General features: G+C 42.8%; 1 protein-coding gene across 1 annotated transcript in view; it reads left to right on the top strand.

Annotated features, from left to right (window-relative positions):
• LOC142955479 (calcium-dependent secretion activator 1-like) overlaps positions 1–16,155 on the top strand; it is a 228,111-nt gene that overhangs the window by 110,771 nt on the left and 101,185 nt on the right. The window contains exon 4 of the mRNA XM_076097001.1: positions 15,859–15,939. Within this exon, the coding sequence (XP_075953116.1) occupies positions 15,859–15,939 (81 nt within the window). The remainder of the gene's footprint in view (positions 1–15,858; positions 15,940–16,155) is intronic.

Below are 16,155 nucleotides of genomic sequence, written 5' to 3'. Positions count from 1 at the left end.
GACAAGACGGGCCGGAACTCACTGGTTGGACATCTCTGCAGCACAATACATTGACATATTTGGCATAACGTTGAAACAGTTAAAATGCAAACACATGCATGATTTCATATAGTACATCAACAGTCCTCAACAATAACGACAAATTATGTTCAGAAATGAGCTGTATGAGCGTTTCATCATCTGGTGTCCCTCTCAGGACAACATCATCTGTCAGTGCATTCCAAATGCATATGACCATTACATATGGCCTTTCTGAGATACAGCAGATATATGACAGGGTATGAGGGAGATATGAGGGAGAGAGGGATTGGTTGTCCTCTCTGGTGGAGTAGAGGACTGAAACAGTGTAGAATGACATGAATGCTTTGTCCAGTAGAGGAAGGAGGAGGTACTGTAACGCATACAGTACCTCCTGTGCATACCCTTGCTGTGGAACTAAGAAAGGATTATCTTGCTTTACCTTGAAGTCACATAGAAGGCAGGAGCTCATTCATTGGACTTGTTTTTGATTGCCCTAAATCCTGACAGCAGATACGTTTCTCTGATGGCTGACAGCAGATCAGACAGTTGTGCTGTTTTCTTTGTAAAGGACGGTGGTCACTGGGAAGCTCAGAAGAAAATACCTTTATTGTTTGTCATGTAAAGTCATTTGTTTACCTCAGCCTATTAGGGGCATCTTCAAGTAAAGAAATCTACTTGACTAACTCGGGGCGACTGTGGCTCAGTGGTAGAGCAGGGTCGTACTTCAATCAGAGGATCACTGGCATGGCTCTGCTAGTCCATGTCCATGTGTCCTTGTGTAAGACACTTAACCCCAAACTCCCACAGGCTGTTCCTGCTGTGTGTGAATGTAGTATGAATGTTAGACAGTTCTGATGGGCAGGTGGTACCTTGCATGGTAGCCCCTGTCATCAGTGTATGAATGGGTGAATGATGGCATGTAGTGTTAAAGTTATTGTATTCAGGCTTCAACACGAACGTTTAAAAGTGTTTTCCAGACTGGCAACCAGGCATCAGCTTTTGGTTGTTGCTAAAACTAAAATATGTTTGCCATTTTTTATCAACTTATTATAAAGACACTAAGCAGTTACGCAGCTTACTAATGAAAGATGTGCCCTAGAAGCATGAAGCTCCAGTGCATGTCTAGCCTTGTGCTTCTGTAGGATCTGCTACCTTGAACGAGTGAACTGAATGTGTCACTTATTGAGGTGTTCTACACGCTTTGCAGAATAATCTCCCGTCCAGCTCAAAATGCAGAGATACTTTGCCTCCCGACACTTCATTCATTTTCTTTTACATTTCTTTTGTAATGTTGACATGTAAGTCAAACACAAGGGCTTAGCTTTCATTTCAACTTTGGTGGGTCACATACAGAGTGGGGGATCTTTTAGTGTCAAACTCTTCATTTCCTGCATTCTGGTGAATTTATATGCTCCAAATTTATGGTGGAAAAGCCTCCATTTATGTAATAAAACACAGAATCCAGGTGCCAGGTGAACATTCTAAAGATAAAAGTAATATAATGGATACAATGCAGTGAGGCTCTCACGCATCTCTTGGAGATGAAATGTTCTCATTTAATCTTATCTCTGCTGAGTCAACACATCAAGTAGCCTCTTTAAATAGGTGTGTGGCACCTATTCAGGTCAATGGCACATGGATTCATTTCATAAAGCTCTCGTCTCACGCACCTCCAGCGTTGGCTGCTTCTGCTTCTGATTGTGACAGCCATGTTTGAATATCACTAATGCAAGAAATATTACAAATGTATTCAGTGTGGGATGCATGTTTTTCTGTCCCTGTTTGTCACATGTTGTCACTGATGGTAAACAGACGCCGAGGATTGATCGCCACCTTCTCAAAATGGTTGCGGATGGCAACCTGAAAAGCCTTGTGTTGAAGCTGATGTGTGTGGGCCCTGCTGGCTGAAGCATTACTTCAGACAGGACAGTGAACGCCCCGGAGCAGCAGACGAGATGATTGTTGTCTAACAAACTACACACATCATATAAAGAGCAGCGGGGTCAAACAGCAAGGCACATCTCTCTTGATGGATGAGCCTTTGGCAGTAATGATGGCTGAGGCCGCCAGACAAATTGAATTGCAGGCCAACGCAGCGGATATGTGGTGAGGGGGGAACAGAGTGGGTGTTCTCTCCTTTTATCAGATGGGTTTCAGCCATTAGGGCCGCGGTGGAGTCAGCAGCCACTGAAAGCCTCTAACTGGTCACAATAGACTGGAGACAACACACCGGAAAGCACGGTGAGTGCTGAGACACTCAGTCCATGAATCCATAGGAAGATAATCAATGATGATCAATGATCAATTAAAGGCTGAGTTCACTCAAATGGCTTCAACAGTACCATCCCTTCTCAGAAACACTCTCTGAGTAACTGTTTAGTTTGTTTCCTGTTTTATCTTGAATCTCCCTGCCTCCTGTGTCCTGTGGTTGTTTGACTTCCTGTCCTGTTTTCCCTCCTTTGTTCTGTGATCACCTGTGTTATATTAGTCTCATCAGCCTTGCTCTGTTCCATTGTGTTTCTTCCACTCAACAGCTTTCAGGCTGCGGTTGTGTCTGCCCACCTGTGTCTTGTTGTCTAGAGTAGTTTCTTGTGTATTCCTGTATATTCATAGTCCTGTCGTTTGTCTGCTGGTTTGTCTGCTATGTTCCCATTGGTATCGCTTGTGCATGTCTGAATTACCTGATCCTGTTTTGTGTCGTTTTGTTGGATTTTCAGTTACACATTTTTGGACTTGAGTTCTTGGTAAGTTTTGGTTTGGATATTTGTTTATTAATATCCTTCTGCTCCGCTTGTATTCCTGCATTTGGATCCATCCCTGTTGCCTTTTTGCCCCATCGTGACGGATGGTGAAGGACATGTTGCCATTGAATTTGACCACAATATTTCTGCGAATAAAACCAAAACTAACATTTAATCATGTCATCTGTCAAATAAAAGTATCAAATATTAGCCAGTTCCAGCTTCATCCAGTTTAAAGAGTAACCTTGGTTTTTAGCTGTGCTATGAGAAGGCAGATCCGTCCACCACTTTGGTCCAGACTGAAGTTTGTCAACATCTACTGGATGGATTGCAACAGAATTTGGTACAGATGTTCATGGCTCTCAGAGGATGAACCCTGGTGACTTTGATGATCCTCTGACAGTTGTTCATCCAGCACAACTGTGAAGTTGTTTGTGGCTTCGAGTGAATCGTCCCAACAAATGTTGGATGGATTGCGATGACATTTGGTACAGACATTCATGCCCCCCTCATGGTGAATTGTAAAACATTTGAACTCATGACTTTTCATCCAGCACCACCATCAGGTTGGTTGGTCACTTGCTTTTACAGCCAAACTAAATGAGAACTCAGCTTTCATGTTTAGAAAGAGCTGAGATATCATACCTTGAACAAATGAGATGGATTTACCATTTAGGGAACATATTACGTGAAAGTCCCTTTTTACCTGCTACAATGAGATCTGTGTTATCTAAAGCTGAAACAATTGATTCGATAATTGATTAAACATTACATGAAGCAATTTGATTATTAATTTGGTCCCAGCTTTTCAAAGCATCTTTTATAGCATTATCTTTCCTCCTTTTCCCAGCACTTATGTAACAACAAAGTATTTAAAAAATGACAGGATCAGCTGTTCAAATATCTTAAGTTGTTGTACTTCACACACCGGAAATTGCTTTTTTCTAATATAAGGGCACCCACAGCATTTACAGACACTGTGCAGCAGATCTGAGGAGTTAAAACCTCTTTAGCCCGAGCGGAGACCATTTGGGCTTCGAGCGAGACCGTTTAGAGTGGTACCGTGGTTCCGAATGGACTTTTTATTAAGAAATATCAAAAATGCTCCAGACATATTAAATATCGAATTAACGGGAAAAGTCCGAGCAACATCATCATAGCAGCCATTGTAAACACTGCAAACACAATTATACATGAACTAATATCATATCTGGAAGATATCTAGAATATTTGCCACAATTTTGGCCAAAAACGACATATGCTCTCGACGACATATGCTCTCTCTATGGCTCTCTCATCACGGAGCAGGATCGCACATGGCGGATGAACACATGCAGGAGGGGCGTGATTCGACCCGGAGACGAGCAGCGTCGTCGAAATTACTCTCTTTCAAACCGTTCAAAAGTTCTGGGTATACATGCCAACATCAGCCGCAGGTCACGAGAAAAGAAATTGGGTAAAAAAACTTATGTTTTGGCGATGAAAAACGGATTTATTCCAGCCGATTTCCGCACAGATCTGCCGGCCATGTTGTGCTGCGTGTCTGTAACTGGTATCAATGCGCGAATGAATGACAAAATGGCACCCGATTCTGTGAGGTGGACCAATCCATGTTGAGAGGGGTGTTCGCCCAGCATTTTGCGATTTTTAGTCAGTAAACAGACGAGAGATTCTCAAACACCCCGGATGGCTCCCGTTGGACTATCCCGCGTCTAAAAAGGTGTTTCATGAATAAATCGGCCAAGCACAGGCCATACCAGTGTCACATACACATATTATGAGCCATTTATGTTTATGATTGACAGATATGACATATCATAACTGATCAAAATTCTTCCAAATGGTGTCAAACTGCTTTATTAGGATTATTGAACACTCTTAGTGATAAGAAAAGTGAATATATAGTTAATATTTAGTTATATAGTATATAAAATTAGTATACAGCAATGCAACTGCTGGTTCCGAAAATCAAAATTTAGATTTTTATGACCATTTATGCTGGCCTGCTTCACTCAATCGAAGTAAAATATGTTGTGGGGACATGTAAAACGTGTTGTTCTATGGCTGTGGCATGTTTTTAGGCCAAGCCAGGCATTATTTTAAAAACAAATGTTCAATACTGGTGCTTTTTTTCAGGTGAACCTGGAACTTTTTCAATTTGAGCTGTGCCATAAGTGCATCAGTTATTAACCAGTAACATATACACAATATTTACACAATTCAACACATCTCACAAGTGTTTCCAGTATTCTAGCATACAAATTATTAAAATAGACCTTGTAGTTAGAGCTGGGGACTCCCTTGAGTATGGGTATGTGATTTTTGAGCAGAGGCCTAAAAATAGGGCTAGGGCTATATAGACAGGACTCTGTCTTTATGTTGAATTGTTTTAGAGTCAGACTGCAGTTGCAGAGGCTGTGCCCTTTTGCCTACAATTTTCCAACAGCATTTCCCATTTGTCTGAGTGACAGAAGATGCAATTGCAAACATGTTAACCTGCCATACTTGCATTTTCCACAGCGTTTTTTTCCACTTTGTAAACTCAAGTTTTTTTTCACTCATCCTGTCTGTCTGTACAAATGATCTGCTGGCTTGCTGTTGATGAAAGGTAAAGATGGGGCAGGACATGTTCTGTGGTTGAGAATGTCGTGTCTTGCATGCGACAGTTCTGTTGAAGTGATGAGGAAGGATGCTCCGTGGACACTGTTCTTGCTGGTATAATAAAGTTTATTACAAACAAGCAACACATGCCATTACGGACGTCTAGATCGTCCGGAGGTCTCAAGTCGAATCCGAAAGTCCCTGCTTCTAGGGCGCTCGCTTCATCTTTATATAGGGTACATGTCATGTTTACATCTGGGCGGAACGTAAGAGAATGTATGTGGCCTCCTCATTCTACACATCCACCCTTCTGCCCCTGGTCTCCTGCACATCTGGTTTTCATCTAAGACAACTACACTTGGGGTCTTCGCTGTACTGTGTAAGACCTGAAAATATACCACAAGAAGTTGTACAGTATTTCTGTGAAACCCTTAACTTGTCTGTGACAGAAGAAAGACCAAATAACCCGCAACTGTGCTTCATCAAAGAACTGCTGCTGTCCTGGTCCACTTTGAAGTACATCTCAATGGTGTGTGTGTGTGTGTGTGTGTGTGTGTGTGTGTGTGTGTGTGTGTGTGTGTGTGTGTGTGTGTGTGTGTGTGTGTGTGTGTGTGTGTGTGTGTGTGTGTGTGTGTGTGTGTGTGTGTGTGTGTGTGTGTGTGTGTGTGTGAGAGAGAGAGAGAGAGAGAGAGAGAGAGGAATTGTGTACTGATAATAACATTTACCTCAAGCTCCTTCCTGAGCGTTCAAAAGGTTGTACACACGTGAGCACTGCACAGACACACAAACACACGCAAACAGTCCCCAGTGCCCTTTATCCTCTTGTATGTGGTCGCCATGACAACTGTACACAGAGGCTACCGCTCATACCCCTCCCCCTTCAATTTGCCATGCCAACTCTTGAGCTCTTATCTGAATCAAGGGCGAGTAATTGCTTTTCTTGTGATCAGGGTCTGGGCCTGATAATCCATGCAGAGGAGATAGCAACTTGGAGAGAGCAAAGGATTAGGTGTGGCTGTGGAAGGACGGATGAGGAAGTAGTGGGGTTGTCTATCTAATATTCTCTCAGTATTCTTGGTTGGGTGAAGGCAGCAACCTCCGGTTCTGAAAAGTGAAGTCAAAGCTTCATGTCTTCAAGCTGCATTCTCTCTAGTGTCCAGCAGGGGGCGACTCCTCTGGTTGTATAGAAGTCTATGAGAATATGACTCTACTTCTCTCTTGATTTATTACCTCAGTAAACATTGTAAACATGAGTTTATGGTCTCAATCTCTAGTTTCAAGTCTTCTTCAATACAGCATGATGTTCATTTAGTACATTATGGTCCATTTAGAGTCAAATAGACCATAGAGCAGGGGATGCTTTAGGGCGGATTTACTGTGATTGACAGGTTGCTACCAGAGCTGTATACAGCCTCTCTACGTCACTCCTCCTCAGTCTAAATAGTCAGTCAAACCTCTTATATTTGTGGGTTTAGTTGTCATTCTGCCTCACAGAAATCTCTCACACAAAGGACAGCCATGAGATACATGATAGAAACAAACGGTTAGATGTAGAGGGGTTTTCTGAATTAGATTTCAGTATCAATATCAAAGCATACATCCATAAACACGTTAGATACGTGTGCTGTGTCACTGATTCACCACTCCTTCATAACTGGAAAGGTGCAGTTATGAAGTGCAGATCTGCACCGTGTGTGTGCAACAACCGCTGCTGAATTGCCTGATTGACTTATACAACCTGCAATTTGCTAACCCTTCGTCTTGACACCAATGAGCTGTAAGGCACAATTCATTCAAACTCAAAACAAGCGGCGATGTATGCCGGCAATCAGGCAGTCAATGGCAGCAAAAAACAGCAAAAGCTGTTTTGAGAAAATGTGAGTCAGTTACAAAATATGTAAATAACGACAGTGCTTGAATGTGAACAGCAGGGTGCTAGTGTAACTGCATGGCATATCCTGGTATGACCACTGTGGACTCTGAAAATCAGAAAACAGCAGCAGCTGAATGATGCATGATGATGGAGTTTCCTCTTAGTCTTCTGTTCTTGTTGTTAGAAAAGCACTAAATAAGTACAAGTCCATTTACCATTCCTCTCAGACTCCACTGTAACAAATCAAGCTCTTGAGGCAGGCGATCCCAAACTCTTGAACGGCAGTATATCTCTAGGGATTTTATTGTGAAAAGCAAGAATGGAAGAAGTGGATCTGGTATGCACTCTTTGTCAAGGTTGAAAGGAGTGAAAGAGTTTTGCTGGTGTGTAAAGGTCTTTACTGGGACCCTCAGAAGAAAAGGAGCCATCATTAATGCAACTTGTGCTTCACCTGCAATGTAAAGTGAAGAAGACTTTTATGAAAGCCAAACAAATGTACTTATTTTAACCTTTTAAGCCCAAACCACAATCCTTTCCTAAACCATGTAGATGTGTTGCCTGAAGTGACTCCGATGGCACCTGACCAAGCCTCCATATGTGACAACTTGGCAGTGACAACAGGTTGACTGTTCAGATTAATACTTTTAAACTACTTTGTTTTTTTATTCAAATCAAAACCTCACTACAGCCCAGAAACAAAAGAATCATTAGACACCCAGTAGTCTCTGTTGAGCAAGTGATTGTATAAAGGGAGGGATGAGGTAGAACAAAAGAGAAGGGATGACGGTAGCAGCATACATGAGAGTAGGAGAGGATGAGGAGCAGCTTGGAGGAGGTGTTCATCGGGTGAGGAGGCCAGGTGCAAAGGCTTTACTGAGGGGCTGAAGGGGGGGGGGTTAGCACTCAGGACTGTGGGGTGAAAAAAGGACACAGGAAGCAAAGGCTGACTCAATGGTGCCGAAGAGAGGAACATGATGCATCATTATGCAACTAACAGAACAGCATATAGATCACTTTTAGTTCAGTGTTGATGGACAATGTTGTCCCACAGTTTGTTTTCTTACTGTGAATTCAGCAGCAGCTATGATGTTCCTCTTAGTACAGTTAAGTATGCAAGGATTACAGATACTAGAACCCAAAAGCACAACTCAGAGACAAAATACAAGTTCAGTTCTTTTACTAGAGTTCAGGCAGGGTCCAAACCGGGAGGTCAGTCAAACAGGCGAACAAATCCAATTAGGGGCAAAAATCCAAGGTGTAAAACAGGCAGACAGGGTTGGAACAGGCAGATCATGAACAATATAAAGGTACGCTGGAGAACTTGGCAATAACACACAAGACAATGTGGCAGGGAACAAGTGCAAGTGAGGGGACCTACATAGTGAGGGCTAATGAGGGAATGGGATGCAGGTGAGATGGGTGAGGAGGACCAGGTGAGGGGAATGAGAGGTGATCAGGTGTGAATGGTAGGATCTGAAATGACAGGAGAGTTAATAAAACAAGCAGACAGGATGAAAACAAACTAATATGAAGGGGAAATCGTGACAAAGTATGACATTGTTTAGGCTGTGTGTGAGTATGAGTATGAGTTTGAATGCTTTATTGGACATTGTTTCAGAGCTTCTTGATGACTCTTTGCTGCTATCCCAATATGCTGCTACAGTATGTGAAGTAGTGCAGAATCAACAGTGAAAGGTCACGCACCTTTCACTGTGGACTGAGATATGTGGATCTGATTGGGTTTTGAGTTGATAAACAATTTGTTGTTTTTAGAGGATTGTTTCAACAACTGTTGAATTATGAATCTAAAAGACACAAAGTAAGTAGTTTGAGGGTATAAATGATCCGATCCTTGATGCTTTATGTGTGTGTGTGTTTGTGGATTTCAACAAACCAATTAAGGGACCAGTAGTCATGACAACGTTGTTCGTCTGTCTGTTGTTTCCTGGAGCAGAAAGTCTGTGAGCCAGAGTTCCTCAGGTACCAGCTCAGCTCACTGACCCACACAGTCCGGTCCCCATCAGCACCTCCAGGCACAGCGTCCTCACACGCTCGTCCAGTATGACAGAGACAGAGAGCAGACACCAGTAGCTCTGATGAAGGGAAGACTCCATGTTGTTAGGTGGGGTTAGGCTGGGCTTTAATAGATAATATCATCTCTTGGTTTAGCTGTTCACATGAAAAGTGACAGAAAATGAATGAAGAGAGAGAGCTTGAGTAGAAACCCTGCCTACAGAACATTAAATGTATAGGTTTGATGATCTGACAACACGATTGTTCTAACACATAACAAAGATCATGGCTTACAATTATTACTTAGTCAGCGGTTTCTAAGGTTATGGGACCTCCGTTGTCGCGGCTACAATGCTAGACCGGTGGTGAAGGTTAGGGAACAATCGTAGTCATGATTAAAGGAAACCAGCCTTGGCTGTTGGAAATAGGAAACAGCTGCCTTGTTAAAGTCTGATGTTTTGTTGCTACCCAGTCACCCAAAACAATGTTGTATGTTTCTGCAAACCACTGGATCCGTTAAACCCTCTACCTCTCAATCAGACACATGTTTCATACCAGCCTCGTGTCACGCCTGCACAAACTCTAGAAGTTAATGTATCACATTCCGTATTCACATGTAGAATCAGCAGGCAACGGGACATGGTTGTGGTTTCCGTTTGTAGTCCGACTGGTATTGACCAATCACGGTTGAGCAGGCTTTGGTTGAATGCAGGTAAATCGTCCGTGTGGAGTGCAAAAGAAGCAGAACGCATCGGCTGAACTGCTGGGATCATTTCTCTTTGTATTAGCTTAAAATGAACCGGCTACTTGTGATACAACCTTGTTGTGCACGTGGGAACTGAACTCCAATGCCAGTCTTTTATCTCATGTTGCTAATCGGACTGTAAACAATGAGCAGCGCACAGAAAAGAAAAACAGTATCCATAGTTTGCAAAAACTGACGATACCACCATTAGTTCCTGCTGACTGGGCTGTTTGTCCACTTCGACCTCTAGACCTCTGCAGAGTTATTTTGCTCCTGATGGACATACGTCATCATTCTTATGGCAGCTAGAACTTAAACATAAAGCATTCTCTGAATCCAGCGATGCTGTCGTTTGTTTGTCTCGTTTTTTCTTTGTAAGGGTTCACTGAGAAGGAAAAGATGTGTCCAGTACTGTTCAATGAATGGCTTCCACTACCGTCTGTTGACATCTCAGCTCACATACAAACTGAGGCGTACACCGCTGTTGGCATTGGTCCCTTCTTAAAGGACAGATGTTTTCTTTCTGAAAAGACTCTGTGAGAAGCAGTGGAGCTGAGCTCAGTCAGGAGGAAAAGGCTCTGCTAGAGGGAATTCATTTGCAGATACCCAGGGACAGCAGAGTAACTGGCTCTGCTGTTTTGGAGGTTTTCAACGCACTCCCTTTTTGTTCCCCGCTGATCGAGACTCAACAGAGAGCTAAATATTTGGTGGAGGGGTTTAATGCACTTCACTGAGCTGCCCTTTCTCAGGAACTATCACAGGAACTGAAAGATGCTTCGTGCCTTTGTGTTCATAACTAAAGCCATCAGGTATCATGTCAAACAGGGACGACCACATTTGGGACAGTGCAATGAGCATAGAGGAGGGTGAAGTCGCTGTTTTGTAATTTACTGATTTGCGAGTGTGACAGTTGACACACATGATATGTGAGACAGTGAGCGAGGGAGAGAAAGAGAAACACCAATGAGAAAGATATGAAGCTCTAGCGTCAGTTCAGACAGGAAGACTATACTCTTGCATGCATAAGACTGTAGTTTATTTCTCAAACATCTGCCATCACTCCTCACACATGCTCGCTCATTATTTCCTTGTTATTGTTTGGGGCTGTCAATCATGATATCAGCTGTTTAGATCAGCTGGTCTCTTCTATCCAATAGCACAAGGACACAATGACATCGTTGTCCTATCGTCATCTTGCTGCTGTCTCTTTAAATATGATCGTCTGTCTACCTTCAGTTCGTTCATGCTGCTGTTACGCAACCCTCCACCTCCCCATCTCCTCCCAGTCTTCATCGTCTTCATCAACTCATCATTCTATCAGCCTCATCAGCCACCACCACCACCAGTGTCTGGACTCCACGGGGGGGTCAGGGCAGACGCCTCTCCATGACAAATCTCCCTGTAGAGTCCAAGCGCCAAAGACTCTGTTCAAGACTTATCGTCCCACATCATCTGTTAGCAATAAACAATTGTCTTTTCTTCATCTGACTTGTCTCTCCTGATTAAAGGACAGTTACTTTACCAGAGCTCTGTGTTCAGCACCACATGAGACAGAGGAGCAGCAATGCGACAGACTAGAATGCCTGAAGATTTGTGCATCATTTGGGAAAAACATGATAGTGGCCAAGGAAAGAAACCGTTGACATCCCATTTTGTATTAATTGTTCTCCAACTGTCTTCATCATTCTTGAACCGGAACACAACAAAGCTTGAGGATGACTCATTGTCACTCCTGCCACCTAAAAAGAGGCAAACACTGTTTGATAATACTAGTTTTGGTTTCAGTCTTCAAAGCTATTCTGCTTGTTTATAATGTGAATATGTGAAACTTTGCAGCATATAGTAAAGCATGTGTGTGATAGAAAATAACAACATGGGAGTTCACACAAATGCTCTCCACAACTTTTGACGTGTTTATTCTGGTGTGTGTGTGTGTGTGTGTGTGTGTGTGTGTGTGTGTGTGTGTGTGTGTGTGTGTGTGTGTGTGTGTGTGTGTGTGTGTGTGTGTGTGTGTGTGTCAGCCATGCTCCTCAGTCAGTGGTAACAGCAGGGGTGGGTGTTCTGGCAAGATGTTAATGCAGAAAGTGGGAGAAAGTCAACGGCAAGGTCAGGCGGGTGAGAGGGTGAGAGAGCCTTCTGTACTTGCCTGTTCTTCTTTCTACTTCTGTGTCTGTCACTGCTACAGCTGCTGAGAATGAAGAGTCCTTGAAGGTGCTTGACCTGGAGCATATCTATTGCTGCTATATTAATGCTCTGAATATCAATGCAGCTGACTAGAGCCGACTATTTGAAACATCTGAGATTAGCATTAGTATGGGAGGCCACTAATACTATGATTCAATAGGCCATCGAGCTGAGCAATGAACAAGTGTGACCTCTTTGTAAATTGTATTCTATGGTGAGGTAAAATAAGTTGAAGAAAAACGGATCCACAGACCAACAAGCATCAACTGTCTCCATATCTTGACCATTTAACATGGGACAATAGTGCTGCTGACAGAGCTCCCCTGACTCTGACAAATGCATTGCATTTCCTATAACTTCAGCACAATAACAGCCCCCCGCCGGTTCACTGAGTCATCTGTTGCATTACTGTGCAGAGAAACTTTACGTAGAACACGTGATGACGACATTTTTGTCTGGCGCGGGGACACTAGTGCGAGCATGAACCAGACTTTAGCCTGCTGCAGCTCCTTCTACTCAGCAGGCACGGCAGCAGAGGGAGTATTGGTCCTGGAGCCTGATCAATCTCACATGGTTATCAGATCGATTGCTGCTCTCTGTTCTGCATCACAGGCCTCTGTACACAGCGAGGCTTCTCTCGCCAGCTGGAAAGGGAAGGTATTCATATACGGTGGCAGTAATATCCCCCAAAGGACATTCGTCTCCCTGCTTCTGGGTAACACAGCCTTTTGAGAAGAAAAACCATTATCAGAACAAGAGTTTTTTATGTAACACATTAATCTAAAAAACATAAAATGATTTGGAGAAACAAACCCTGGCAACCCAACTGCACCCTGTGATGAGTTGGTAGAGAAACAGGCCCATGAATGTTTAAGTTGTGCTCATCAATCAGTGATAGTGAGACAAGTGTGTGTCATTAGGTCCTCTCAGCGGTCCTCCACTAAATACCATTCTGATACGGGGCTTTCACCAACAATATGGAGCAGCCAGCCAGTGGGCTGGAGGTCAAATCTGTAAAAGTCTCAAGTTGAATGCCACTATATCTTAATTGTTGCATGTTATCATGAGTGTGACCACGCTGTTTCTATTTAGCTATAATATAAAACCACGCCTATTCCTGACTGAACTTTTATCATTTAGAATCATTGGACCCTATCTATTATTTTTTGAATATTTCTTGACACCCTCACCGTACCATTGATCACGACATCAGCCAGAATAAACAAGGTTCTTTTAAGGGGAATATGTTTTTAATCTCATGTTGTATTTAGCCATTGTATTAGTTTTAAATTAAACGATCTACAGTGCATCCAGAAAGTATTCACAGCGCTTCACTTTTTCCACATTTTGTTATGTTACAGCCTTATTCCAAAATGGATTAAATTCATTATTTTCCTCAACATTCTACACACAACAACCCACAATGACAAAGTGAAAACTGTTTTTTGCAAATTTTTGCAAATCTATTAAAAATAAAGAACGAAAACATAACATGTACATAAGTATTCACAGCCTTTGCTCAATACTTTGTTGAAGCACCTTTGGCAGCAATTACAGCCTGAAGTCTTCTTGGGTATGATTCCACAAGCTTGGCACACCTATTTCTATGCAGTTTCTCCCATTCTTCTTTGCAGAACCTCTCAAGTTCCATCAGGTTGGATGGGGAGCGTCGGTGCACAGCCATTTTCAGATCTCTCCAGAGATGTTCAATCGGGTTCAAGTCAGGGCTCTGGCTGGGCCACTCAAGGACATTCACAGAGTTGTCCCGAAGCCACTCCTTTGTTATCTTGGCTGTGTGCTTCGGGTCGTTGTCCTGTTGGAAGATGAACCGTCGCCCCAGTCTGAGGTCCAGAGCGCTCTGGAGCATGTTTTCATCGAGGATGTCTCTGTACATTGCTGCATTCATCTTTCCCTCAATCCTGACTAGTCTCCCAGTTCCTCCCGCTGAAAAACATCCCCACAGCATGATGCTGCCACCACCATGCTTCACTGAAGGGATGGTATTGGCCAGGTGATGAGCAGTGCCTGGTTTCCTCCAGACATGACGCTTGGCATTCAGGCCAAAGAGTTCAATCTTTGTTTCATCAGACCAGAGAATTTTGTTTCTCATGGTCTGAGAGTCCTTCAGGTGCCTTTTTGCAAACTCCAGGCGGGCTGTCATGTGCTTTTTACTGAGGAGTGGCTTCCGTCTGGCCACTCTACCAAACAGGCCTGATTTGTGGAGTGCTGCAGAGTTGGTTGTCCTTCTGGAAGGTTCTCCTCTCTTCATAGAACAACACTGGAGCTCTGTCAGAGTGACCATCGGGTTCCTGGTCACCTCCCTGACTAAGGCCCTTCTCCCCCGATCACTCAGTCTGGCTGGGCGGCCAACTATAGGAAGAGTCCTGGTGGTTCCAAACTTCTTCCATTTCCGGATGATGGAGGCCACTGTGCTCATTGGGACTTTCAATGCTGCAGAAATTTTTCTGTGCCTCGATACAATTCTGTCTCGGAGGTCTACAGATAATTCCTTGGACTTCATGGCTTGGTTTATGCTCTGATATGCACTGTCAACTGTGGTACCTTATATAGACAGGTGTGTGCCTTTCTAAATCATGTCCAATCAACTGAATTTAGCACAAGTGGACTCCAATCAAGTTGTAGAAACATCTCAAGGATGATCAGTGGAAACAGGATGCACCTGAGCTAAATTTTGAGTGTCATGGCAAAGGCTGTGAATACTTATGTACATGTTATGTTTTCGTTCTTTATTTTTAATAGATTTGCAAAAATTTGCAAAAAACAGTTTTCACTTTGTCATTGTGGGTTGTTGTGTGTAGAATGTTGAGGAAAATAATGAATTTAATCCATTTTGGAATAAGGCTGTAACATAACAAAATGTGGAAAAAGTGAAGCGCTGTGAATACTTTCCGGATGCACTGTATCTAACATAAACATATGCTTATGGCTTATGTTTCCTGGTCAATCATCAAGTTTCTTCCACCGAAGTAATCAGTCTGTTCACTCAATGCAATTCTAAATAATGAATTATTTTTAAAATGATAAAGCAGCCGGATGGAGAGCTGTTAGAGTTGAGCAGTCTTATAGGTGTTCGTGTTGCACATAGAAAAGTTGTCATTTCAGCAGTAAATGAATACAATGTTTTATATCTGTCTGGTAGGTGTCACTTCACAGGGCTGTTGTTCCCTTCTGAATTTAATACTAAGTGCACATGCACGATGATAATTGCTCCAGAGCACTACTAGTGGTACCTCTAAAACACAAGCACCGATACATGAAGCATGCTGCTGTGAGCTGGTGTAGAACAGAAAACAAATGAAAAGCGCTGACAATAATAATTTGCAGATACATTTTACATATGTTTAGTATATAAGTATGGTAAAAAAAAAACAAGTTTGACAATTAACTGTATGCCTAATGCTTAGTGTATTAGATAATGAATACATATTAATATAAAACATATTTAGCTCAGTGAGAATGTAAATAGCGGCGTGCTTGAATGTGAACAGCAAGGTGCTATTGTAACTGCATGGCATATCCTGGTTCAGCTGAATGATGGGTGATGATTTACTTATAAACTGCATCGGTATCTAGTTCACCTTAGTAGTTGTACTAATTACTCATATACATTGTTGTGGTTGAGCTTGTGAAGTACACTGTGTCTGTCTGTGTTTCTCCAGCTGGACAACCCTGATGAGCAGGCAGCACAGATCAGAAGAGAGCTGGACGGACGACTGCAAATGGCAGACCAGATAGCTCGGGTAAGGGACGAGGACGGATGGATGGACTTAACTAACTTTGAATATATGAAAGAGTACTAATTATTAAATATCAAGCACTTAACCGTCACCGTAATATAGACCTTTGTATGTGTTTCAGGGGGGGCAGGGGGTATTTAGGGGGAGATAGCAGGTCAACTGTAGATAGCACATAGATGTGGTATCGAAGTCTTTTCTTATTTGGAGATTTCTAAAAGA

Source organism: Anarhichas minor, unplaced genomic scaffold (assembly GCF_050575085.1).
Source record: "Anarhichas minor isolate MPS153535 unplaced genomic scaffold, ASM5057508v1 ptg000023l, whole genome shotgun sequence".
In the NCBI taxonomy this organism is placed as follows: Eukaryota; Metazoa; Chordata; class Actinopteri; order Perciformes; family Anarhichadidae; genus Anarhichas; species Anarhichas minor.
This window is presented reverse-complemented; position numbering and strand designations above follow the sequence as displayed.